General features: G+C 32.2%; 4 protein-coding genes across 5 annotated transcripts; 2 read left to right on the top strand and 2 right to left on the bottom strand.

The window, feature by feature from the left end:
* Positions 1-92: 92 nt before the first annotated feature.
* LOC130800110 (late embryogenesis abundant protein D-34-like) lies at positions 93-422 on the bottom strand. The gene has a single exon (XM_057663461.1). The coding sequence runs from the start codon at positions 420-422 to the stop codon at positions 93-95; it is 330 nt and encodes a 109-aa protein (XP_057519444.1).
* A 2,212-nt stretch (positions 423-2,634) lies between these two features.
* On the bottom strand, positions 2,635-5,241 carry LOC130800194 (late embryogenesis abundant protein 47-like). Its single transcript, XM_057663591.1, has 2 exons — positions 4,837-5,241; positions 2,635-3,426 (listed from the first exon to the last, which is right to left on the bottom strand). The coding sequence occupies exons 1-2, from the start codon at positions 5,080-5,082 to the stop codon at positions 3,238-3,240; spliced, it is 435 nt and encodes a 144-aa protein (XP_057519574.1). The 5' UTR covers positions 5,083-5,241; the 3' UTR covers positions 2,635-3,237.
* Positions 5,242-5,945: 704 nt separating this feature from the next.
* On the top strand, positions 5,946-17,039 carry LOC130800193 (solanesyl-diphosphate synthase 1, mitochondrial-like). 2 transcript variants are annotated; one of them, XM_057663589.1, is made up of 12 exons: positions 5,946-6,131; positions 7,860-8,016; positions 9,600-9,680; positions 9,792-9,863; positions 10,745-10,873; positions 11,161-11,247; positions 12,785-12,856; positions 12,994-13,079; positions 14,485-14,617; positions 15,203-15,292; positions 15,836-15,934; positions 16,604-17,035. In XM_057663589.1, the coding sequence occupies exons 2-12, from the start codon at positions 7,864-7,866 to the stop codon at positions 16,781-16,783; spliced, it is 1,182 nt and encodes a 393-aa protein (XP_057519572.1). In that variant the 5' UTR covers positions 5,946-6,131; positions 7,860-7,863; the 3' UTR covers positions 16,784-17,035. The 2 variants fall into 2 exon arrangements, with proteins under 2 accessions (XP_057519572.1, XP_057519573.1); XM_057663590.1 differs by lacking the exon at positions 5,946-6,131 and having other exon boundaries at positions 7,878-8,016; positions 9,581-9,680; positions 16,604-17,039.
* A 4,838-nt stretch (positions 17,040-21,877) lies between these two features.
* Positions 21,878-24,591, top strand: LOC130800192 (uncharacterized). Its single transcript, XM_057663587.1, has 3 exons — positions 21,878-22,104; positions 22,191-24,015; positions 24,241-24,591. Exon 2 carries the CDS (start codon positions 22,455-22,457, stop codon positions 23,076-23,078), a length of 624 nt encoding a protein of 207 aa, XP_057519570.1. The 5' UTR covers positions 21,878-22,104; positions 22,191-22,454; the 3' UTR covers positions 23,079-24,015; positions 24,241-24,591.

Here is a 24,591-nt window from a genome sequence, read left to right as displayed (position 1 = left end):
TTATATTAATAATACTACTATAAATTAATTATTAAAAGCTAATATTCCCTCCATTTCTCTATAAATTCATAATACAATACATTTATTTCACTTTAATCCAAAAAACAAGTATGAGAAAGATACCCTACGACATCATCACCGGATTCAGTAACAACCCGATTACCACCATCATCAGACTTAGTGACCCGAATACCTTCGGTAGTCCGGTGGGTTTTAGGGTCAACAAGGGAAGCTGGACTACTAAGTGGGCTATGACCCGTAACCATTTTCTCAGCAGAATCTATGACTGTCGGATCGCCCGATAAAATGGGTTTATCTGCTACTTGACCCGAAACATTAAACACATTACCATGCTTAATGGGCTTTTGATGTTGTGGGCTTCCTGATTCTCTATTGGGCTGTTCTTGGGCCATATTTTCCATTTTTCTATTTCATTTATTTTGTAGATAAAAATAAAGCACATAAGCATACTAGAATTAAGGAGCTTTATGCCTTTTATACACAAATAGAGAGTGGAAGAATTAGTTATGTAAACACATGGCATTCTTTGCCTTACGCTAGTGGACACTTGTACAATTAAAGGAATAGACATACTGAGATATAAGGTACAGTCATCGGTGATATAAAATAGACCGAATACTCATTTTTATTTTCTACTATATAATTATTATAATTCAATAATTATAGAGTTTTAGTCAACGACATATATTATTGAGATAATTTGTCTCACATTGATAAATTAAAAAATTTAAATTTTATTTCTTAAATTTTAATATATTAATATATGTTTATGCATGATTTAAACTTTTCCCCTGAATTTTGTTTCAAGAAATTGAGCTTTTCTTTATTGTTTTAGAATATTACCACCAAAAATATATGTTGTAAACATAAAATTGAGAATTGTGAAGTCTTATTATTGGGTTGATATTCATATAATATACTATTAATATCTATATAATATACTATTTGATTCATATATTAAAAATATGTGTATACATAAAATTATATTATTGTCCAATTAAGCTAAATTGAATTGATAAAATTATATTATTGTCCAATTAAGCTAAATTGAATTGACAAGAATTTTATCGTAATTAGAGTAAATATTTTTTTTGTACTCCCTTCCCTCTCATTCCCTTAGCCCAACATGTACAAAAAGAAAAAAAATAAATAAATACATATGATATACTATTTGATTTATTGCATCATTACATGTTCTATGTAGTATGTGTGCCTTAGAATCCTTGGACCAAAAAGAGCTAGCATACATTTGTTACTTAGAATTTGCTATATATGCTATTATGTGAAAATCAAAATTAATAAGAATTTTGAATTATTTGTAAATAGAAAATCTAGCAAATTTAAAAAAACACAAAATAATATCAAAAAGTACAAGTAGAATAAGGAAAAACTTCATCTTCAACACCCTTATTGACAATCATAGCTCTTCTTCTTGTTCGACTATCATCACCATCTTTTTCTACTATCACTTTCAATTCCCTTGTTGGATGTTTTTGTGTAGATGTTTCATTTTCTTCTTTTAGATTATTAGTGGTCAATTTTGCTTCATTTTCTACTTCTTTTTGGTTTTGGGTTTGAGTTTCTTGATGATTTTCAGATAAAGACATTTTTTTTTATGAAATTATTATTAGATTTTTGGATTGATATTCAATATTTAGTAATATGGTTCAAACCCTTAATATATGTATGTTTGGAAGTGGATAAATAATGTGTATAATTTGGACACCTAAGGAAAGAAGGCAAGTGTTGAAAATTTAGGTGGCTTCGTGTTAAATGGATATGCTTGATTGCTCACTTGATGCCTCGTGTTATCCTTGAGTTTATAGTATTGTTACGCAAGTTTTTTTTTTTTTTTTTTTTTTTTTTTTTTTTAATAGTTTTTTTGAATTGATGATAATTAATTTAGGGACGATAAAATAGGTGAGTAGATGCAGTATGTATTCTTTCATGCTCATATTCATCTAAGATATTTATATCTATCATTCATAGCGGGTAAAATTTGTACTCACGTCTGTCTTCTTGGATATGTATTCAGACCTTTTTCCCCTCATTATAACCAAGTTATATTCAGTCTAAGTCCACGATATATACTTTATTCATCTTTACAAATTTAATTGTACATCTAATTTTATTTAAACCATATAATATAATAAAATAAAATTAACATCCTTAATGTTTTGTCAATAGTACTTTTTAATAAAATAATAGAAAATTGATATATTTAGTACTTCGTAAATGTATGATGGACGACTATAAGGCGTGATGGGCGGAAATAGGGTGAAAATAGGTTGAACGGGTATTAAATAGGGCAGGCGGGTATGAGGCTCAAAGGAAGAGTATGAAGCGGATAGTTACTCATACCCACAGGCCACAACCTATCACTACCCATGACGGGTGAGATTACACACCTACTACCCACCAAGAGGATACCCATCTCTAGTCTTTATATTAAAGACTAAGATCTCAAACATTAGACTTTAGGTCTTTTCTCTAGCTCTTTTACCTTGAAAATTAGGGTTATTATTTGTCATTAAAACCATTCACTATAACCTAAAAGAACTAGATTCCATAGACTACATAAAGAAAAAATAGATCATAACAAGTTTCTATACCTTGAAACCAATTTTCGAATAATAGAACACATAATATATGAGATAATACCAACCAGTAACACTATAGTTACAAATAACATCGAATCTTTTATTTTATCTAAGTAATAATATACCAAGCTTGAGTAATAGTACCATAAGACCAAAGATTATTGCATCTTCATGCTTCAAGTGTTTTAAATACTTATGATTGTATATTCATGTTCGACTTTAATACGTATTCAAGACATGACTATTTTATAGCTTGGTGCACCAAACATTCCTGCGACGCATAGGTCAGAAAAAGGATCCTACATAAAGATGACATCTCTGCAAAACTACTTACACGATTCATCCCCTAACCTTTTAATCATATAGTGACACCTAAGCTCCCTTCATAAGAAAATCTCAAATCTCAAAGTATCCAAGAATCATAACCTCTAAATGTCAAGGGTCCGATATCATCCGATACAAGTACTTAAATCGAATTGAAGAATCCAAACAAGAAAATTGCACAACATCAGAGAATCCTTCCTCTACGCAAGAACAAAACAATGCAAGCCAACCATGAACAAACCAACTATCCTAATAGACCTCTAGAAACAACAAGCACCTTAAGCCTTAAGAGCTAAGATTGGTTAAGTGTAGCCGCCGTAGAGATAGCCTCAGCAACGCCACCAGGAGTGACGGTCTCCTTAGGGGCGTCACAGTGACTGCCGATGAGGCCTTCGACATCTCCTTGTAGCTCTGCCGCTCTCACCTTCTCTGCATCCCGCAACGTTACCGGCTTGTCACTCTCTAGCTTCTCCGTCGCATCCTATAAAAAACGAAAATAGTAATGATTTTGCCTCGCTATCAATGAAATTTAAATTGTTACGAAAATACAAAAATGTCAAATCTTTAATCTAAATAATATGATATGAGTACTGTTAAATTAGGCTGGGCTCGACTTATTGTGAATGCCAGCATATTAACGGGACTTATTGTGAATGCCAACATATTAACGGGGAGACACGAGGTGCACACACTTCATAAGCCAAAGAGATATATATCATCCAAAAATCATATTGGCAATGGAAATAACGACTCCAATAACTTATAAAGTGTGCATACCATTTTCAATTTGTCGATATGGGATAAACCATCCCAACACCCCTCCTCACATGCGAACCCCCGTCAAGTTCGCATGTGAGAGTAATTAATTAGGGTAGAAACGCTATTCTTTTCGAACCTACTATTTTTAAATTTTTAATCATAACTACCGGCATGAGGTGCACACACTTCATAAACCAAGGAGATATATATCATTTTAAAACCATATGCATTACTCCAATAACTCAGAAGCGTCCATACCATTTTCAAATTTAATAATGTGAGATAAATCATCCCAACAAGTAAATACACAAAAATAAAAATGCAATTCTCAATAATATAACTATATAAGATACACAACTTCGCTACGCCTACAATTCATATCCTTGCAAAAAAATACTTTTATATTACACAATTAATATTGAACAAGCGCAACTTACCCCATTTGTCTCCATGTGTCTTATATATTTTGTTATTATGCTCTATACTTTGGACCATTCTAACATTTTGTTACAATTTTATTTTATCTTTGATATTTAACCTAATTGGCCGATAATTGACCCTTTTGCTCATAAATCTAGAAAAAAAAGTGATGGTCAATTTTTTTTAAATGTACGCACTTCATGGGTTTTAAACACTTGTCGTTCGTGCGGAAGACAATACATAACCAACTCATCTTATATATTTAACCAACTCAAAACAAGAAATATAGGCTAAAAATAGTTTCTATTATTGAGCTATTATTGAGCTATTTGGAATTAAGTCGTATCAACTGGCTAACTGACACGCCAAATCCGCCCATATTACACCTACTTTAAGAGGTCTAAAATATATTTAATCCAATTAATTAACTTTGTTTTTAAATATTTAATCATGAAAATTGGGCATTAGGCGCTGAAGTGGATGTTGATTATAGCTAACCGTACTAAGGTTTTGAGTTTGATTTTTAAAAAATATAATTCAATCCTAAATTTTTTCACCAATTCTTAAAAATGTCAACTAATCTATTTTAAAACAAAAAAATTAACAAAACAACCAATATTTATGGAAGCAAAAAAACAACAAAAATATTAACAATAATCGTCAATTTAACTTAAAAAAAAATATTAAAAATGGATTGATCAGAGTAACTTACGCCAATAATTTCAGCGAGAGTAGTTTTATCTTGATCATAAATCCTACGAGCATTAACCATAGCAGCAGCCTGAGCTTGTAATCCAATACCCGAAATAGGCGGTGCCGTCGCACCAGTAGCCCTCATCTCGGCGGCTTGTATGGCGGCGGCGTCGCTCTCATCTACAGGTTTATTCCCAACAATATTAGCAACCACCTCTAAAGCTTCTCCTATGGTGATCGCTGGTTTTTGTTCTTCATGAGCCATTTTTATCAATCAAAAACTATTAATCAACCAAACTAAACCTTAAGAAAAGGGAATAAAATTGGGAAAGTGGGGGAAAATGTGATAATTTTAAGGGGATATGAAGTAGAAATTGACACGTATAATCTCTAGGAAGGTACAAGGTATACATGTGTCGAATGATTAAGAACTATTCCTGTCACACAACAAATTTGATAGGGTGACTTTCTTAAATTATAATTTATTTTTTGTATTTTATTCAATTTATTAATATATCTTATGATGATTTACAAATTATAGTGATTGATTATGATTTTTCATATCTCATTTATTCTTAATACGGAGATTAAGGAATTAAGTATATCATCTAACAACCTAATATCTCGAAAACAAGGTCTGTGTAGAGAGATAACGAACGTTATATACCTATATCTCTTGAAAGAGACTATTAGAAGAATACAATCAATTTTACCTAAATGGTGAGAGAGAGTGACGCCGTATTCTCGAAAGCAAAACCACTTGCAGAAAACACTTATCTACAACTAGGGCTGAAACAATAATAAAATAGATCCGTTGAATAAAAATGACAAAATGGGGCGGGTAAGAAATAGCATGCACTATGGCAAAAAAGACAAGAAACGGGTAAGAAGTAGCATAGAATGTTGAATTGAAAAAAATGTACAAAATAAGTGAATTCGACTTAAAATAATATTTCTTCGAATACTCGTTATATTATGCTTATTGACAATACTTATTGTTTATGCTTATTTTATGTATTGCGATTAACGTGTATTAAAAATTATATTAATGTCAGATTTTATTTGTATAATTATTATGTAATAACTTTTTATAATTTTGAGATTTGCGAAATTAAGATGATAGGGGAGGATTTCCAAGGTTAAATTGTAGTCAAATTACTTACACGTAGTACATCACAGATTTGGTTCATTTCTTAAGCCAAACCCATTTTGACGCAGTGACGCCGACGTTTGACGGAGTATCGCCACATTGCTCACTTTTCACCGGACGATTCTTTGTCGTCGGCGATTTTCTTATTGACCTGTTCATCTCAGGTAAATCATTCCTCTCGATTATGTTTTAATCTGATATCCTATGCCTTATTTATTCTTCTTTTTTTTTTTTTGGTTTACAAATCTTAATGTTGAACCCTATTTGAGTTTGATTTGATTCACTTTTAACTTATTTTGATTTGGTTCGAATTAAATTAGCTTTAACTGATACTTATGTCTCACCGGCACTTAATCACTGAATCTGGGAGCGATGGATGGTGCAGTCCGCTCACTGGATTATCTTTTGTTAATAATTAACTCACTTTGAGAAGTTGTGCCAAACTTGCTGAACTATTTTTGATATATGTTTTGCTTTAATTGTTGGCTAACAATATATAAAACCTAAATTTCTGAAGTGAGATGCTAGTTAATCAAAACAATGGAGTGGGGGAAGATTTATCGTTCATGTAGTGGGCCCTAATCTTTTGATATTCTGGCTTTGGCATTATTTGTACTTGTTAACAGTGGTATATTGGTTGAACACTCTTGCTAATTGGGTGATACACTTGGGTATTGAATTAAGTAAATTGGCTACATTGAGTGTTCAAAATTTGAGGATATTATATGATTCAAATTTTAGGATTAGTGGCGTACTCTTGTCTTTTAATGGGTGAATTTGACATTACATAGGATACTTGGACTATTGATGACTTGAGTTGTGAAGTTGTTCATTATTGTCTCAAAGTGTGTTGTCTTAGAATATCATTGAACTAAGTTGCACTGTGTCAAGTATAACAGGAAACAACAATCTGAAGATTAGAATAGAGGCATAGTGACCTACACTGTACTGTTGCACTATGAATAAAGATGGTGTGGCTTAATATTAAGTTAAGTGCCCCGTATGGGGATGTTTAGATGAGCTTAAAATGAAGTATTCGGTTGATAGCCTTTTAATGTTGGTGCCACCCTTCCTTTTCATCTGGCTAGAGGTTTTGTTAATTGTTGTCATTGATTGTTTAGTTATGTTTCTTTTGTGGATAGGAATTTTGGTTCTTGTTTCTATACTTAGCTTTTGGAAAAAGAGAAAAGTTACTGCAAACTTGATGTTTGCGTTTTAGTTGTAATGCTATGCAACAATCAATATTTCTTTAAAAAAATCGTCGAAAATAATCCAACCTTTCACTCATCCCCAGTGAATAATCCCATCTATTGATTACTTTCTAATTAATATCATCTTTAATATGCATTTTCTCCCAGCATACCCTGTGTGTGAGGGAAAGGATTGGGGTTTTGGTGGTTCAGGGGTGGGATTATGTTGGCTTAGGTCACTAGGTATGCTGGGAGAAAAAGCATACAAAAGGTTGGATTATTAGAAAATAATCCAGAGGTGGGATTATTCACAGTAGATGAGTAAATGTTAGATTATTTTCGACAAATTTTCCTTTTTTTTTCGTAAAGGAGCTATATATAAGATGCGAAAAACGAAATAATGAGCACTTAACATTTTTGACACTTATTGACTCATGATTTTATCACAAATCTATAAATTATCACTATAATAGGAATGATTCAATAGCTATATGGAGCCCTTAGGGCTAAGAGTTGTGTTCATTTTCACCTTTTTTCATATTTCCGAAATTATAGTGTTACACTTTTGCTTTCCTTTTGTTAAGGTCTATAAGACTAATTTCATATGGCCACTTTCCCAATGTCTCTTTCTTGTGTGCAATTTTTTCCTTCCTCCTTAGAATCTTATGTCTTATTTTCTTCTTCCTCTCTCGTTGACATCAGAGAGATGTTATTTTTCCGAAGACTTTCATGGATTCCAAAGACGGGTTTAAGTTCGTTTCGATGGTGTTATTCTTCTTCATCGGCTTCAGGTTCAGCCTTTTCCACTTATCACCATTTGTGCAGTTCTAGTGCAGCAATAAGTCCTTCAACATCAAAGGTGCATTGATATCCTCATTTCGACTTTCTTACTCTTTGTTATTGTTTATTGTTATTCTTTAGATGTGGATGATTTATCTCTTTTTGAACATCAACTATATGCCTCATTGCTTTGTATATGTTCTTGATTGTTACAGTTAGTTGTTCGTTCCTTGCTTTTACATGAACTTATGGAACATCCCTAGCCCAGGAGATATTATGGCATGGTATCACAATTCAAAATGCTGATCCCCTTTTCGATTTTACGTTCTAACCACCTTGTATGCACAGATTTCATATCTATGTAATAAGGCAAGACATAGAATAACTAACTAAATCTTTGATTAGTATTTGGTTGGTATAAGGTTGAAAGCTGCAATTTTTGCAAATCAAAGTAAAGGCTTTTTTTTTTTGAGGAACCCATCCACTTAAACTTGAGGTTATGGGTGAAACCCACGCCCCATGGAACTTGGTGAATTTGGGTGAGTCTAGAGGAGCCCATCCACTTAAACTACCACATGGATACATTGCTGTTTGACGTGATGGTGCTCCGAAACTATCGCTTAAAGGTGGTGTATACATGTTACTCATAATTAAATGACAATGTGTTTATGTCAAGTTGTACTTGGTTTAAGGTGATGCGTATGGATTTCAAGCTCAGTTTGAAGCTTGAGAGCAGATATGAGGGGTGAGTGATAATTTTTGACCCCTTGTATTAGAGGAGAGAGATTTATACATAGATAATTGTAAGTTTGTAACCACTTCATACACTTGGTAATTATGGGCTTTACCTGCTCATTTATTATGAATTAGAATTCTCTTTATGTGTTGTTGCATGTGGATTGGTAATGTGAAGTGGTTGAATAGTTTCAACTTTTATGTTCAATCACGATTAGTGTGCATACTTCTTGTTCTAAATTATGTCTAATATCGCTGTTCCTGGTCCTTAAGGAAGCTCAATATCAATTTCGGCCATCTCACTTATAGACCATAAGCTACCTAACACTATGGCCATCTCACTTTTTTTACTGGGATATCTATAACATTTTTGGACACCCTTTACTAGCATCCTTGGAATAATTTGACAATATAAAAAGTAAAAAAGAAACTTATAGTGTTAGGCGTCTTATGGTCTTTTAGTGAAATGACCAAATTTAAAGAGCTCAAGGATAACAATATTGTACGTGTTTAGCAGCTTGTTCTCTTATTCTGCTGATAGACGATTATGGTTTTTTTTTTTTTTCATTTTATAAAAAAAACAATTTCAAATCCTTAATCTCAACATATGAGGTCGACTACGTGAACCTAAACAAATCAATGTGAGAGATGGTCGGTTACAAAAATACAAAGTATCCAGATTCCAGGATAAGTGATTTGTTTGTTACTTTCAGACATTGTTTGATGGATATGCTCACTAATGGTTATTTGTTTGTTAACGAAGTGTTATAATTTGACAAGGACACTGCTAAAATCACAAGTTGAATTGTTTGTTATTGATATAAATTTTGTATCTTTAGTTCTGGTTTACTCTTCTAATTTTGATTTTACTTCATTTAATCATGCTTCTAATGTGTATTATTTTAAAGTCTTGAAATATTTTTGCAGGACCAATCAGATCCATTTTCTCTTGTTGCCGATGAATTATCACTTGTTTCTGATAGATTGAGGTCAATGGTGGTGGCAGAGGTGCATATAACTTGTCCTATTATACTAAAGTAATAATAAGTATTTTTTGGATTGATTTTGGTTTATTGAAAATAGAGATTATATGCTGCCCTTTCTGTTGACTTCGTGCAGGTTCCTAAGTTGGCATGTGCTGCTGAATATTTCTTTAAATTAGGAGTTGAAGGAAAGCGCTTTCGCCCCACGGTACGTGTTAATTGCATTTATTCATGGGTTATACCTCTATAATATGTTGTGACTTGTGAACTGTGATATGAGGTGGCATGATACTTTTAGTTACTTGAAAAATGAGGTTTCCTTGTGATAACCTTCAATGATACTCAAAATTCACAAGTGATACTCTTTGTGTGTTGAAATGCAATTGCTCTGTGAAGTTTACTTATTTCTGGTGTATTGATCGAGTCATAACTGTAGGTTATGATGTGTTCTTACTGGCATGCGGAAAAATTGATTTTAGATATTTCACATTTGCTCAATTTGCTAAGAATTATCAACCTTTTTAGTTAGCTTTAAAAGAAGGCCATTTTTTGCTTTTTAATTTTTAAGTTTTAACCTCTGTCTTGACCTTGTCAAATGAAGGTTTTGAATCACAGTTGCAAAACACTTTTTGTGTTCATTGCAAAAGGAACATGTAGAACTAACTGCACGACATGTAGCACTGATCACCTATGCCCTATTCAACCTGTGACCCGTCAAAGCAAGTTAGGGTGCTCAAAAGGTGGTATTCTAATATAACACAGAGGTCGGATTCTTTTTAAGCAAACAACACAAAGATGGGATTTTTAGAATCAATATTTTCACTGACATAAGCTTATATTAGTTCCAAATCAATGAACATTTAGTTAGGTTACAGCTGTGGGAGATGGATGCCTCTTATTCAATCTTGCTTGCTTGTGTAGTTTTGTGTATTATAAAAAGGTCAATAATTGATGTAGAATATCACTTCTGCTGTACCTAGTTTTGATTTTTAATATTAAATGTAGATGAGAACTTTAATATTTGATGTGGCAGCTGTGTTTTAATCTTATCAAAACTAGTTTCTTAGATTAAAGCGCTCCTGTGTGCAGGTTTTACTGTTGATGGGAACAGCTTTGAACATGCCTATTTCTATGTCGTCAACATTAGTAGTTGATAATCTAGAAACAGAGCTTCGTAGAAGACATCAATGCATTGCTGAGATTACCGAGATGATACATGTCAGTATATATAATTATAATTATCTGCTCTTTCCTGCACTTTTTTCATGTGATATGTTGTATATAGTTCAAAAGGTTACAGTGAAGTGTGAACAAATGAATGATTTTGGCCAACTATACCTTTTGGGTAAAGTTGGTCACGTAAATAAAACATACCAACTTTTGACCTTTTTTTAATTTTGATTTTTTTGTTGGGTCGGGGCCTTGTCTTAGGAATGCTTCATGAACTAATGGTCTAAATGGTTTTTATTCTCGTAATTTTGAGTGAGGTTCTTTTGTTGTCTTAGGTGGCAAGTCTGCTTCACGATGATGTATTGGATGATGCTGATACAAGACGTGGTGTTAGTTCATTAAATTCAGTGATGGGGAATAAGGTAATGTTTTCAGCTTCTCATGTATGTTATGTGGGAGATCTTTGTTAATGTAGTACCTCCTCTGATTTTCTTAATAGCATCACTTTGACTTTTGACTATATGCAAGCTTACTTGTCAATGTAATACAAATGCTTTTATGTAAAATTTTGTTGGATTTGTCTTGAAGTATATCTACGTGATGAAATTTATATAAATTAAATGAGAGAATAAGAGATATCCATGGTCCTTTTTTGTCTGCCATTTTATTGATTTCACCCTCCCCCAACACCAAAATTTCATGGCCAGCTGCGTTTTTCCTTCTCTGCGGCACTGTAGTATTCGTATAACCTGAGGACCTTTTCTTAAATTTCTACTCATTTTATAAGTGAAAATATCTGCTGTGTTGCATCATGAAACTGAAGTTGACTGTGAAATACGGCAGTAATAAGTGTAAGCCTTTTATGATGATAGACTCAACCTTGCATATTGCATGATCCTGTATCACAAACGAACTGGAAGTTTGATTTTGAAATAAAAGTTTTATTCTCATCTTAGACAGAAGTCTTATTTGTTTGCTTTACCCATGTGTTGCCCTGCCCTTCTTGCCTCTTAATCCCTGAGTTAGCCGAAGGGCTCAAAATTAGTTTCTAATCATTTGACAATGTCCAAGAAAGTTGGCTTCGGAGCCCTTTGCCAAAGTATGCTAAATTACTAGATTGTTTATCAATGAACAAAGACTATATACATATACAAGCAAGCCACGCCTTGAGCGTCACGGCACATAACTCTATTGACCCATTTTGTTGTCGGTAATAGATAGTGGGAATGGTAATAAAAGTTAGTCCAATTTTGGTTGGAAAATCTCTTGGCAAGTTTAATAGGCATGCTTGCTATACATTATTCATCTCATTTTCTTCACAAATTTATTCCAATGCATTAGCATTTAAATGTGGTATTAGGTGGTAATTAGAATTTGTGAATATAATTTTTTATGGTGAAAATTTCATTACCATGGGAATAACATGATACATCTTCTGTAAAATTTACACTACAAATCAATACCATTACAACAATTTAGAACCAACAATCAAACGGGCCGTATGAGAATTAGGACACCACAACTAGCTTCATAATCTTGCTTGCACAAACACTCAACATGAACCATGTACTAGAAATATTATAAATATAATTTTTTTCAAAATATAATCTCATTACAATGGCCAAACAAATCAATTTTCCAATCCAAAAACGGCAGTTAGGGGTTAGAATGAGAACAGAATAAGGTTTTACTCAACATGTGAAAATACAAACAAGTTACTTTTTCTCAGATCAATTAGAAAAGCTACTTCCTATAAAACATTACTTACATAAAAAGTACTTCTATACATATTTTCTGGAATGTATCACTCTTTTCGTTCCTTTTTTGTTCCAAGAGCATTCTTTAATACTAATATCTTTGCAATCACTCTAAGCTACACCAATTCTGTCTTAACTTATATATGTATTGAATTTCTTTAGTGCATGTTCCTTGACTTCTTATATATTTTATACAGTGCAGTTGGCAGTTCTAGCAGGTGACTTTTTGCTCTCTAGGGCTTGTGTAGCTTTAGCTTCACTGAAGAACACTGAGGTAAATGTAGAATTCTTTTTAGACTAGAAGTCACATCTCTTTTTAAGTTATTTTTTCTTCCTATGCTGGTCTTTTTTGTTGCAAGATATGAGACAGTCAGATATGTTAAAGAATTCAAATGAGATTGCTTTGTGTAGGTTGTATCATTGCTTGCTACAGTAGTAGAGCATCTTGTCACTGGTGAGACAATGCAGATGACAACAACATCTGAGCAGCGTCTAAAGTATGTCTTCTGTTCTTGCCTTTATCTTTTGCGCATGTTTTACGGGAATTTTTTTTGGGATGCGTGGCTTAGTATTTCATGTGCAAAACTGAATTTTGTGATGCTCATTGGTAGGCCCCAACCACATAATACTTATATAGTTCTCTCATTTCTTGACTTTATTTTCTCTGTTGTTGTTGAGCATTATGTTTGCGTTACCGACTTATTGTGGTGTTCACTAGGGTTGAAGAAGGATATCATATCAACTTGCTTGTAGGGTATTGATCGACTAACTAAATTTTTTTCTTTGCTCTACATGTGGCGTTCCTTTGTTCCCCTTTGTTTGTGAGTTGTGAGCATCCCACCTAGTTCTCGGGTGGTACATTAAGACCCCTTTTTGATATTTTCAACAAGAGGCTTTGGGTAATGTGCGCTCTTTGGACCGGCTCATGCTTAGTCATACTTATCTCGCATTCTTACCTCCAATTGACTAGGTTGCATTGCATATCTCTTGCATCAGATTGTTTGTAACTTGGCACTCATGCAATGAAGTGTAATCATATCTTCTCATATTGTGCAGAGATTCAAACATTTGGATCTCATATGTAGGATTATACTTAAGTGGCTCTGAAGCATTTCTTGGTTGATGTAAAGGCACGGGAAATGTAAGTAGTAGTGGAAAAATTAAGGGTTTGAAAGGATGGGGAATGGAAATCTGGAGAGTGGGGCTCTATATGGACATCAGATATTTGAGAGGACATTCTAATCATAAATGTTTGATAATTATTCTGAGTGAAAGGAAAGATTTTGATCCTGTGAGTTTTCTTTCGGCACAAGGTTTAGATAAGCATTGACTTCCGTGTAGCAGATATTTGTATTTTAGATCTTCGAGCATCTACATCAAGCTTGTTGCTTTTGTTAGGCACTAGATTTGACCAGTCAAAGTCCTGTATGCCGTGTCTTTACCATCTTTATTTTTCCTTGTTGCTGGAAATTAGTTGCTGGAAATTATCACTGTCTCTAATTTCCATTTTTATCGGATATTTGATATATTATTGGATATGGTTGAATGTTAATCGGATAGTCTAGTGAAACGCTTAAATAAGTCAAGTAATTTACATTTTTGATTAGATCGTTAATGTGCTTAGCTTTCCAGCTACTAATCTACTTCAGTGGTTGATCAATTGTGCGTCTTATGTCTTAGAGCTTAGACTGGCTAGTCGAGTAGCTAGCAGTTAGTTACTATGAGCTTAGCTTAGCTTAGCTACTTAGCTACTTGAGTGGTATTGTTAGATGGATGATTAAATTGAAATAGAGAGAATTGAACAATGCTTAATTATATGTTAATGTATTTTGCTTAATTATAAATTGATCAATGCTTAATTATATGTTAGGTCTAATATCTTCATGTATTTTGCACTTGCAGCATGGAGTACTATATGGAAAAAACTTATTATAAGACAGCATCATTGATCTCAAATAGTTGCAAGGCAATTGCTCTTCTTGCGGGGCAAACTGCAGAAGTTGCAACCTTAGCTTTTGACTATGGAAAAAATTTGGTGAGTGGTACCTTTATCTCATTTTGCATTTGGTAGATGTAGAAAGTATATTTGAGTTATTGTTTAAGGGAATGAAAATAATTACTTGTGGTTGAGGAAATACGATCTAAAGAGTCATTCACTCATTCTTATGTTTTGTTTATGAACTCGAGCTGAATGAGTTGTGTACTTGTGTGGCTGCTTCTACTTGTGCTTGAGGAAGATTCAAAGAGGCATTCTATGTCGTGTTACGAAAATCCTTTTTTCTGGAGTAGTACTTGTTGCAGAGTTTGTGCCTGAACTTAGCTTAAGAAAGTGTTTTTGGGCCAAAAGATGTGGTCTCTTCTGTTTGGATTTTCTTTCAGTATTGTCATTTAAATATCTGTGATGGACTATGTACCTGGAGGACCCCTTTTCCGGTGATATTGGTAGGTAGTTATTTAGATATAACTATTCATCTATATATCTGTCTGATCATTGATGCTATGTGATCTGTATTGCTTCAGAAATTGTTTTTTAAGCAACTTCTTGATGATTCAGATGGACATATTTCTGCTCTTCATTATCAGTGTTGCTCCTTATTTCCATATCTTTCTTTCATATCAGGGACTGGCATATCAACTGATAGATGATGTTCTTGATTTCACGGGCACATCTGCTTCACTCGGAAAGGGTTCACTTTCTGATATCCGTCATGTAATTTTCCTCTCTTTTTCTGTGGCATAATTGTGGATTCTAATAGAACTTTCTTTGGGGGAATGTAGGGCACTTTCACGACATCAAAAGTGTATTAAGAGATTTAAAGTTGGTTATATAGTTTTAAAGTTGAAATTCTGTTTGAACTTTCTAAAAGAACTTTCTTTGTGACTTGAATTTGGTTTTTAAGAGTTGAAGTTCTGTTTGAACTCAATGAAATTGGGTTACAAAGCAGTTAGCAATTGCCCGTTCAATAGTATATTTCATGCATCATTGATAGTTCTTTCTGCAAATTGGAAATGATTGTGATTTTTGCGCAAACATGGAACTCTATTTCGTGATTGGTACATACTCATAGTTTAGTATGTGTGTTATAAATATATGAACCTAATTAGAATTATGTTTGCTTATTAAATGCACAAATAGATTCAGCATCATTTTTTGTCCATTATCTGTGACATATGCAGGCCCCCTAGTTCAGTGGGTCTCTTTTAGTTTTTTTTTTTCTTCTCAAAATGCTGCCTGTTGGTATGTTTTCCACAGGGAATCGTGACAGCTCCTCTCTTGTTTGCCATAGAAGAGTTTCCTCAATTAAGTGAAGTTGTGCAGCGAGGCTTCGACAACCCCGCAGACATAGATCTCGTATGTTTTCTTAAAACTTTGTTAGATTTCCACTTTGTTGGTTTTTTAAAATGTTCTGCATAACCTTATGATATTATCTTGTTTTGGGTGACAGTTTCTGAAGTATAAATTTTCATTTCATTTTCTTAAATATTTATTTATATTTTATCTCTTTCGAAAGTATTTGAATGTGATTCATGCAATTGCTTGATGGAATTTTGTATATTATATATCTATCACTCATTTATTTTGTTGCTCATTTGCTTATTTGGACGTTGCCAAATGAACTAAGCTCCTTATGAGCATCAATTAGCCTTTGGTGTTTAGGTTTGGTCTATGAATAAGTTTTTGGATGAAGAAAAAGCTCGTTGAAATCTGTATTGTCAAATAGACTCCCTTCGACCCATGAGTTTTTCACTTTTCAATTTGGTCCGTCTCTTTGATTTTGAATCGTTCTACTCTTAGACAATGGTCCCATTTTTTCTCTTTTAATCTAATCCACGAACTCATTTATTCTTTTAATCTCATCCATTTATTCCTTCCCCCCACCTGTTTTTTGTGTCATTCTTCAACTACAAATTAATAAAAACTACTCCTAACGCGTCAAAGGACTATATTATTACGTACGTAGGTCTTTTGTTGCATTTTCTGTTGAATATAATGTATTTATGCAATGTTTTTTGCATATAGGCTCTTGATTACCTTGGGAGAAGTCAAGGAATACAGAGAGCGAAAGATTTAGCACTGAGGCATGCTAACATTGCCGCTGAAGCTATCGATTCTCTGCCCGGGAGTGATGACGAGGATGTTAGAAGGTCAAGGCGTGCACTCGTAGAACTTGCACAAATAGTCATAAAAAGAACCAAGTGAACAAAGATTTTACTCATACCAAGTTTACAATTTTATTCAAATTTTGTATTATTTAACTGGTAATTATGTTCGTTTGATAAATTTTATTCAAATTGCACGAGCATAAATCTCATTTAATTTACCTTTTTTTTAAAAAAAAAACTCGTTTAGTTTTTTGTTATAACTGAATTGTAGCATATTTAAATGTACAACAATAGTTGCAGTTAAGGAAATGTTATTCAAAAAGACGTAAAGGAAAAACAATTGTTAAATATGTTTACCAAAATAAATAAGTTTAGACATTTTATCATATTGCGTGTGTAACATTTCAATACGTTAATGTTAGAACTTAAAACTTACAACATGTAATGTATTGCAATGCTACACATGTAATCTGATATGATACAATAAAATGTCTAAAACTCATTCATATTGGTCGATTTTCATCCAAGATTTTGTGCTTTCAAAATACTACACATTTTTATAATATGAAAAACTTTTTTTATTATATTGTCTTATTGACTATATCTTCTTTAGAAATTCATTATGTCAAGTTACTTTTTGAAAGATACTCAATAGGTTGAGAGAAGTGAGAGCGCTAAAAAGAATTGAATTTAAGATTTTTGCTGAATTTAAATTATTATATTTGCTCTATAATTGAGATAATTATAACTCTGTGAGTAACCGTTTTTCAGTGAGATGACTTCAAAATAAGAAGTTTATATGTTAATAATTTGTATTATTAGGCTATTTATCCCGTGTGTGAAGTAAAATCTTCTCAAACAAAAATTTGTAAATTATAATTCTCCATCATTATATAAAACATATTAACGTCTTCCTCAGATTTGGATAAATATTTTGGTCTTTTAATTGACCTACCTACTCCTTAAATATTCATTATTCGTTAGTTTACAAAAAATACTCCTATGATATATCTATATTTATACCTCTATGCCATGTCATTTGGATAAATATGACTTTTGCATTAATAAATATGGATTAATTATTATTAAAGGGAGTCATAACATCAAAGCTTATATTGTTGGTAAAACTAGATAGCATTACGTAATTTTCTCATCTACTACAACGTTACTTTCATATTTTAGTTGACAATGCATATTAAATTAATAATGAAATTAGGATATTAGTATAAAGTGAACTGAATAATTATTTTAAAATTTGTGTTGAATTAAATTGATTGTTGTCATATTTAATTATTTACATGTCATATGTTTTACAATTTAATGTTAATATAGGTTTTTAAGAAAATAATATAAATCATGACTTATAAAGGTGAAACCTATATTCTCATGTATTTGATTCTTTTGATAAACCGGCCTCTAATTTGATTCTTATATTAGCCTTCTAGAAATAATTTAGATTTTATATAACATTAAAATTTTATATATCACAGATTAGACCCTAAGATACCAAGATATTAGGGTATCCAAATTTTCAATTAATCGAATGTTAGCTCTTCCGACCTAATAAAACCAAATTTATTAAAATTGGTCGGATATCCATATTAAAAATTTTAAATCTTTTTGAAAGAAAAAATTAATAACCATATAATAAAATATTAAAGAACACAAAACTTAACCTGACAAATATAGGTTGGTTACCTAACCTATAAGACTATAACTTATAACTTTCAATTTAAAATTAGCCGAGTTAAATCAATCCTAATAAACACATCATATTATATTAATAGCCTAATAGAGATATTTATATCTGAAAAGCTCCATATAGATTTTATTATTATTTTTTTTTTGAAAGAAAGCTCCATATAGCTTTTGTAAGCAAAGGCTAAAAACTTTTCATCCTCATTATAAAATTGTTGTATTGGTGTAACTTTCGGCGTGCTAAAGCCAAAATAGTAAAATGACACTAAAAGCATATTTCCATATTTGTCTTTATTCTACTCCAACTTATATTCTCAATAAAATTACATAAAAATAAAAAAATAAAAAAAATATTTTAATATTATAATAATATTAAAAGATAATTTAAATATGTGAATAAAAATTAAAAAATAATAAAAATATTTCAATAATAAAATATTATAACAAAATAAGACACAAATTAAAATAAAAAAAATGTCAACTACCTTAACCAACCTCAAATAGACAAATACATTCATTTTTGTACTCGTAAATTGTACGTCTTTTTAGGCCCCATTATGGAAACACACACATACACGCCCTTTTTATGCGGCTGACCGGCAATGGCAAGTAGAGCATCTTGCCTAACCGGCAGCTTTGGGTTACCATAAGATTTTTTTAACCTAGGCTCGTCCAACGGTACGAATCAAATTCGAGCTATTTATGTAAGAGATCGTCTCTCAAAAGAGACCATTTTGTACAATAATTTATGTTAAATTTGGATTCTATTAATATTATTCGAGTTTTAAAAAACATAAATATTTAAAATTCACAAATTCTACTTATAGTTGCTTTTGTATCGACTTACAGTCAGAAGGATCCTATTTATTATTAAACTATTACTATTTATGTTTGATTTCCTATTTTTGAGTTTTGATTCTAACAAAACTTTGAGTTTTAATATTTTAAATTTTTAACATATTTTAATTGTTAAATTTATCATTCGGAGTCAAACAAGAAGACAACTAACAATGTGATGAGACTATTAATTAGTGAGGATGCAAATATTTCATCAAGGTCGGTCTTGACCTTTTAGGGGCTTAGAGCGAAATATATTTATGGGCCCCTAATTAGTTTCGTGTAATTTGATAATGAAATATTATATTATGATTTTTTTCATACTAACAACCATATCAGATTTATGTTTTTATATATAATTATGGCATGGATTTTTATTTTTATAATCACTATTAATGACTATAGCTTCATGACTATAGTTTACAAAAATTTACAAAACAACTCTTAGTGCTAACACAAAAATCAAATTTTTAATTTTATGAGGAAAATTACACTCAAAAAAATATTTTTATGGTAATTTAATTCTAATTTTAATCAAACGAATCTTGCATTCTATAACTCATACTAGTAAAACAATTGGTGACCATGGGTTAAAAAAATAACATTCCACAATTTTATAAATTTACATAAAAAAGTCATATAATTTTTTTTTGCAATCGTGTCATTAAATCCTATTTTTTAGCTGGACATAACATAATTAACCACATAATGCACAATTATTTATTCCCTAAGGAGCAATGACCCCAACTTGTACTCATATTGTTGGATGTCATGATATTAAAAGTTAAATAATATTGAGTTTAGAGAAGCAATTAGAGTGGAATATAATTGAGGTCCTTTCTCTTTGATTATACTAAATTATCCATTCTCATTTTTTTTTAACATATTTACATTATATATTTCATTTTCTTGGTAAATATATTTCCATACTTATCTCACCATGAGATAGCATACAATTGCCATAAAATTATTTTCAAAATTAATTAGACATTTGTTTAAAATAGAAGCGAGTTATTATTTATTACTAGGATTTAATTTTTTAATGATTTTTAAAAATTGTCTCAACAATGGGGCCAATATATTCTAATTAATCAAAAATTCCAAATAAATATGGGCCGTAACATTTCATTAACACAAGTTGGTATGGTATTTATAACTAATTCAATTAAAAAATTAAACAGATAATTAGAATTTGTTCGATAAAAGTAGTTTTAAGTATCCATTATTAGTTATAATTACCTGTTAGAATTATCATTTATAATATTTTATTTTAAAAATCTGATTGTAAAATTGTAAAATGTTTTCAGATTTATACTTGCCAATGATTTTGATCAAATTAATTGGAAACTACTTTTTTGTTCGCTAACAAGCATAGGATGTGTACATCTGATCCTTTCAAATTTAACAAGAACCACTAAATTACAATAGAATAATAAATTATTATTATTATTATTATTTTTACTTTACACCTAATAAAAAAGTCAATCATATCATATAATCAAATAAATCAACCAACAACCAATTACTTCCTCGTTTCAAACTACTTACAATGTTTTATTTTTTATGTAGTTCAATGTACTAAATCAATTTTTAATATCTCTAATTATTATGTATAATAAAAATAATAAAAATTTAATATTAATCATCTTTGCATTGAGACGAATTAACCAAGATTTCACTTGAATATATTTTAACTTATAAATTAAAAACTAGTCACATATTAATGGTAATTAATAAATAGTGCAATATTTCTAATGTTCTTTGTAATTTAGAACGTATGGCTATAGCGAGGGAGTCTGGGTAAATCACAGTTATTTGAGAGATAAGTAAATCATCACTACCTGGCCTAATTTTATAGGGGGAGTTTTAGTGTTTTATTTTATATTTTTTTTGTTTTATTTATTTTATTATTACGCATTTTGTTTTTCACAAATTGTTGTGAAAGATTGTCTCTTTGAGAGACCATCACTAATTGGGTCAACCCATAAAGAAAAATGTGGAGTAAGTATTACACACTTACTTAGTGGACATTAAGGATATTGTAAGTACTAAGTAGGCCTAAACATTTACTTGGTGGGCATTTAGGATATTGTAAGTAGGCGTTTAAGATATTGTAAGTAGGCATTAAAGATATATTACGTAAACATTTAAGGATGATGTAAGTAGACACTAAGGATAGTGTAAGTATGCATTTAAAATATTATAAGTAGGCATTAAGGATATTATAAGTAGGCGTTTGAGGATGATGTAAATAGGCATTAACAATACTGTAAGTAGGCATTAAAGATTATATAAGTAAAGATTTAAGGATACTATAAGTATGCATTAAGGATATTGTAAGTAGACATTAAGAATACGGTAAGTAGATATTAAAAATGATATAAGTATGCGTTATGGATATATAAATATACATTAAACTTTAATAGTATGAGAGATATCTCTCAATATAATTTCTCAAAAAATTGAGGTTTTTTTTTTTTTTTTTTATGATGATTTTTAAATTATCGAGATTAATTAAAATTTTATTTGTAATGATTAATTAGGAAGTTCTTTATGGGTGGGTATAGTAAAAAAAACACACCCTAAAGCAACCAACCCCATGTTCCCACCTACACATGATGACATGAGACAACACCAAGCTTGACCATTGACCCACCACCCTTTATTCCTTCCCATATCTCTCTTCATCTTCCATATCTCCTCAACTTCCTCTATTCTCCATCACTCTCACTTTACTCTCTTCTCTCTTTCACCTACTTTCATATATTTAAGTTTACACCTTTACTCATTATTTAAGTCATTTCTATTTCTCTCCTTACAACTCAAAGAATCTCAATTTCTTCCCTTTCTCCCTCACCAATTCTCATCTTACTTCCAGATCCAGTAAGTTGTTAATGTTTTTTGTTTTTTTCTATTAGATTTGATCTATGATGCGAGTTTTCTGATATGGGTTCATGTTCTTTTTGCAGGTTTTTTGATTCTCTTCATCTGGGTGCTCACTGGATCTGATCAAAAACCCAGCTAATACTTGGGTAACTTTGTTGGTTTGTTGTGCTTTTAGTGAAGATTTAGAGGTTCTTGAACTGGGTTTATGTTAGTATTCTTGAAAGTTTCAGTATTTGATGCTTTTGATGCTTAGAAATTGGTAATATTTGGTCAGATCTGATATTTGTTAGAGGTTTAGTAGGTTTGGTGAAAGTTGATTATTTGTTTAAACTGCTGTTGAGATTGAAATGGAAACCCTAGTTGCTGTAGCACAACACAGACACCAATATTACAGTGGTAGAGGAAAGAATCATAGTATAATGAGATTTGGTTCATCACCTTCTGGTGGATTTAGGGATATTAATTGTAGGACATTCGAATCTGGTATGGGTTTGCTTCCTAGTCCTTATAAGGCTTATGGGAGTCCAGTGATGAATCGGGGTTTCGTGTCTCCGAAATCACCAAGTCCATGTGCTAAGAGTGTTGGGAAATCGAAGATTGAGGACGTTAAGCCTGTGAAAAAGAATTTCATGAGTAGTCCAATTCCTATAAACTTGAAGGTAGATAGTAGGAAGGAGACCCCATCAAAGGAGAGTCCGTCGTTCTCAGAGAGATGGGCTGGACCCGCTTACTCGAACTCACCCCCACCGAGTTCTTTGCCTATACCCAAGTTTTCTGTGAAACCTAAAAGGACTGTGTCACTTGATTTACCCGCGTTAGAGTCTGATTTGAACTTGCAGCCAATGCCTAAGTCAGCCCCTGCATCCCCGACTAGAGAATCTTCCCGATCACCCTTTAGTTTCCTCCATGATGATGACTCTGCTACGAAGACTCTTCGTCGTATCCTCAACCTTGATATTGCTGATGATTGAGTGGGAAACTCGGATCAAGTACTAGTTGAATGTTAGTTGTGTATATACAAGGAAATAAATTGCCTTGAGTTAGGCTGATTTTAAGTTTAGTAGCTATGGTAGAAGAGGCACAAGATCACAGTTGTAGTTGGTAATCAATACACACTCGGGTTCCTTATTAAGATTTGGTTCGTGTTGTTTCAGTATCGTTTATGTAGAAAGAAGATGTGGAGGTGGCAGGGCATGTGGCGTTGGTGGTTGATTTAGTTCTCTCTGAAACTTTCGGAGGCAGAAGATGAGCGACGTTTACAATACGTGGGTGATTAAGCATTTCAATTTCCATTAAACTTGAGAAGGAAAATCTTCTCAGCTCGATGATCTTAACATGTCCGAGTCTAGAGAAATTTTCTTACCTAATATACCTCAAGTTTATCGATTCTGACCGTTACTTTTAACAGTAGTTTCGAAATCTAACTTGTGTGCATACTTTGTAGAGCTGTAGATCCTTGAAGATACGGGTTTCTTTGATCTCGATTTATACTTATAAACCATAGGTTCTCGCCTCTTTCTTATCCGCAAATTCTAAGTTCATTACATCTCTAAACTCTTACCTTTACTCATCGTTAGCTAATCTTGTTCTTTGTAGCCTAACGTAGCTTCATTCGATAGATTATCTCTTATTCCTTTTCTTTCTTCTTTTAGTTAGATTCTGGCTCGGTTTAACAGTAGTGTCATCATCCGTGCATGCCTTCTTTTCTGGTTTTTTGAAAGTTAAGATTGCATAGCACTCGGAAGATGCTTGTACTAGTTGTTTCTTCTGCATCACGAGCTGCTTTCTTCAGCCTCTGTTGCACTTCCACCCCTCAAAATTTCTAGCTCTTTAGTCGTTACTAGCCGGTGTTGCTTTCGTCTTTCCTTATGGTTTATGAATCATGGCAATCCATACCGTATGTTAGAGGTAAAGCTACTGATACTCCTAAATCCGTTTGTGATTAATATACGTTAATTGTTTTTGAAGTCGAGGGTCTCACTGGCCGCAACCTCCTTATCTCTTTTGATAAGGGTATGGTCTGCCGTCATTCAACTCTCCTCAGACCTCGATCATGGCTTCCATGAGCGTGATATGATAAACTGTTTTCAGGACGGTGTATTGATTAGTATCGGTTTCTTTTCTCTTGTGCAGTTGTTTGGGTTAGCCAGAGGAAAGATTCAGAGTCTTGCGACATGCTTTTATGTAGACCGCTTTGTGGAACCATCTGTTGTGTGCTACCTCTTTTGGCTGTTCATCTTGTGTTCTTTATATCATGAACTAGTAGATCTATTATTAGCTTCATCCGCTTTAGTTTTATGAATCTCAATGTAGACATTTCCCGTCTTTGTTCTCAGTTTAAGCGTCTTTGTAGATGTTCGTGCTATGTTGTGTTTCGGTTTTCAGATGTTCTGTCGATCCGTTTGAGATTCGTGAATATCGTGCTGTAGACAATCGTCTCTATCTATGCTGAATTGGTACTATTGCATATTTGATGTTTAAAAA

The sequence above is a fragment of the Amaranthus tricolor genome, chromosome 14, assembly GCF_026212465.1.
Source record: "Amaranthus tricolor cultivar Red isolate AtriRed21 chromosome 14, ASM2621246v1, whole genome shotgun sequence".
Lineage (NCBI taxonomy): Eukaryota > Viridiplantae > Streptophyta > Magnoliopsida > Caryophyllales > Amaranthaceae > Amaranthus > Amaranthus tricolor.
Note: the sequence above shows the minus strand (reverse complement) of the source record. Positions and strands in the feature narration are given on the sequence as shown.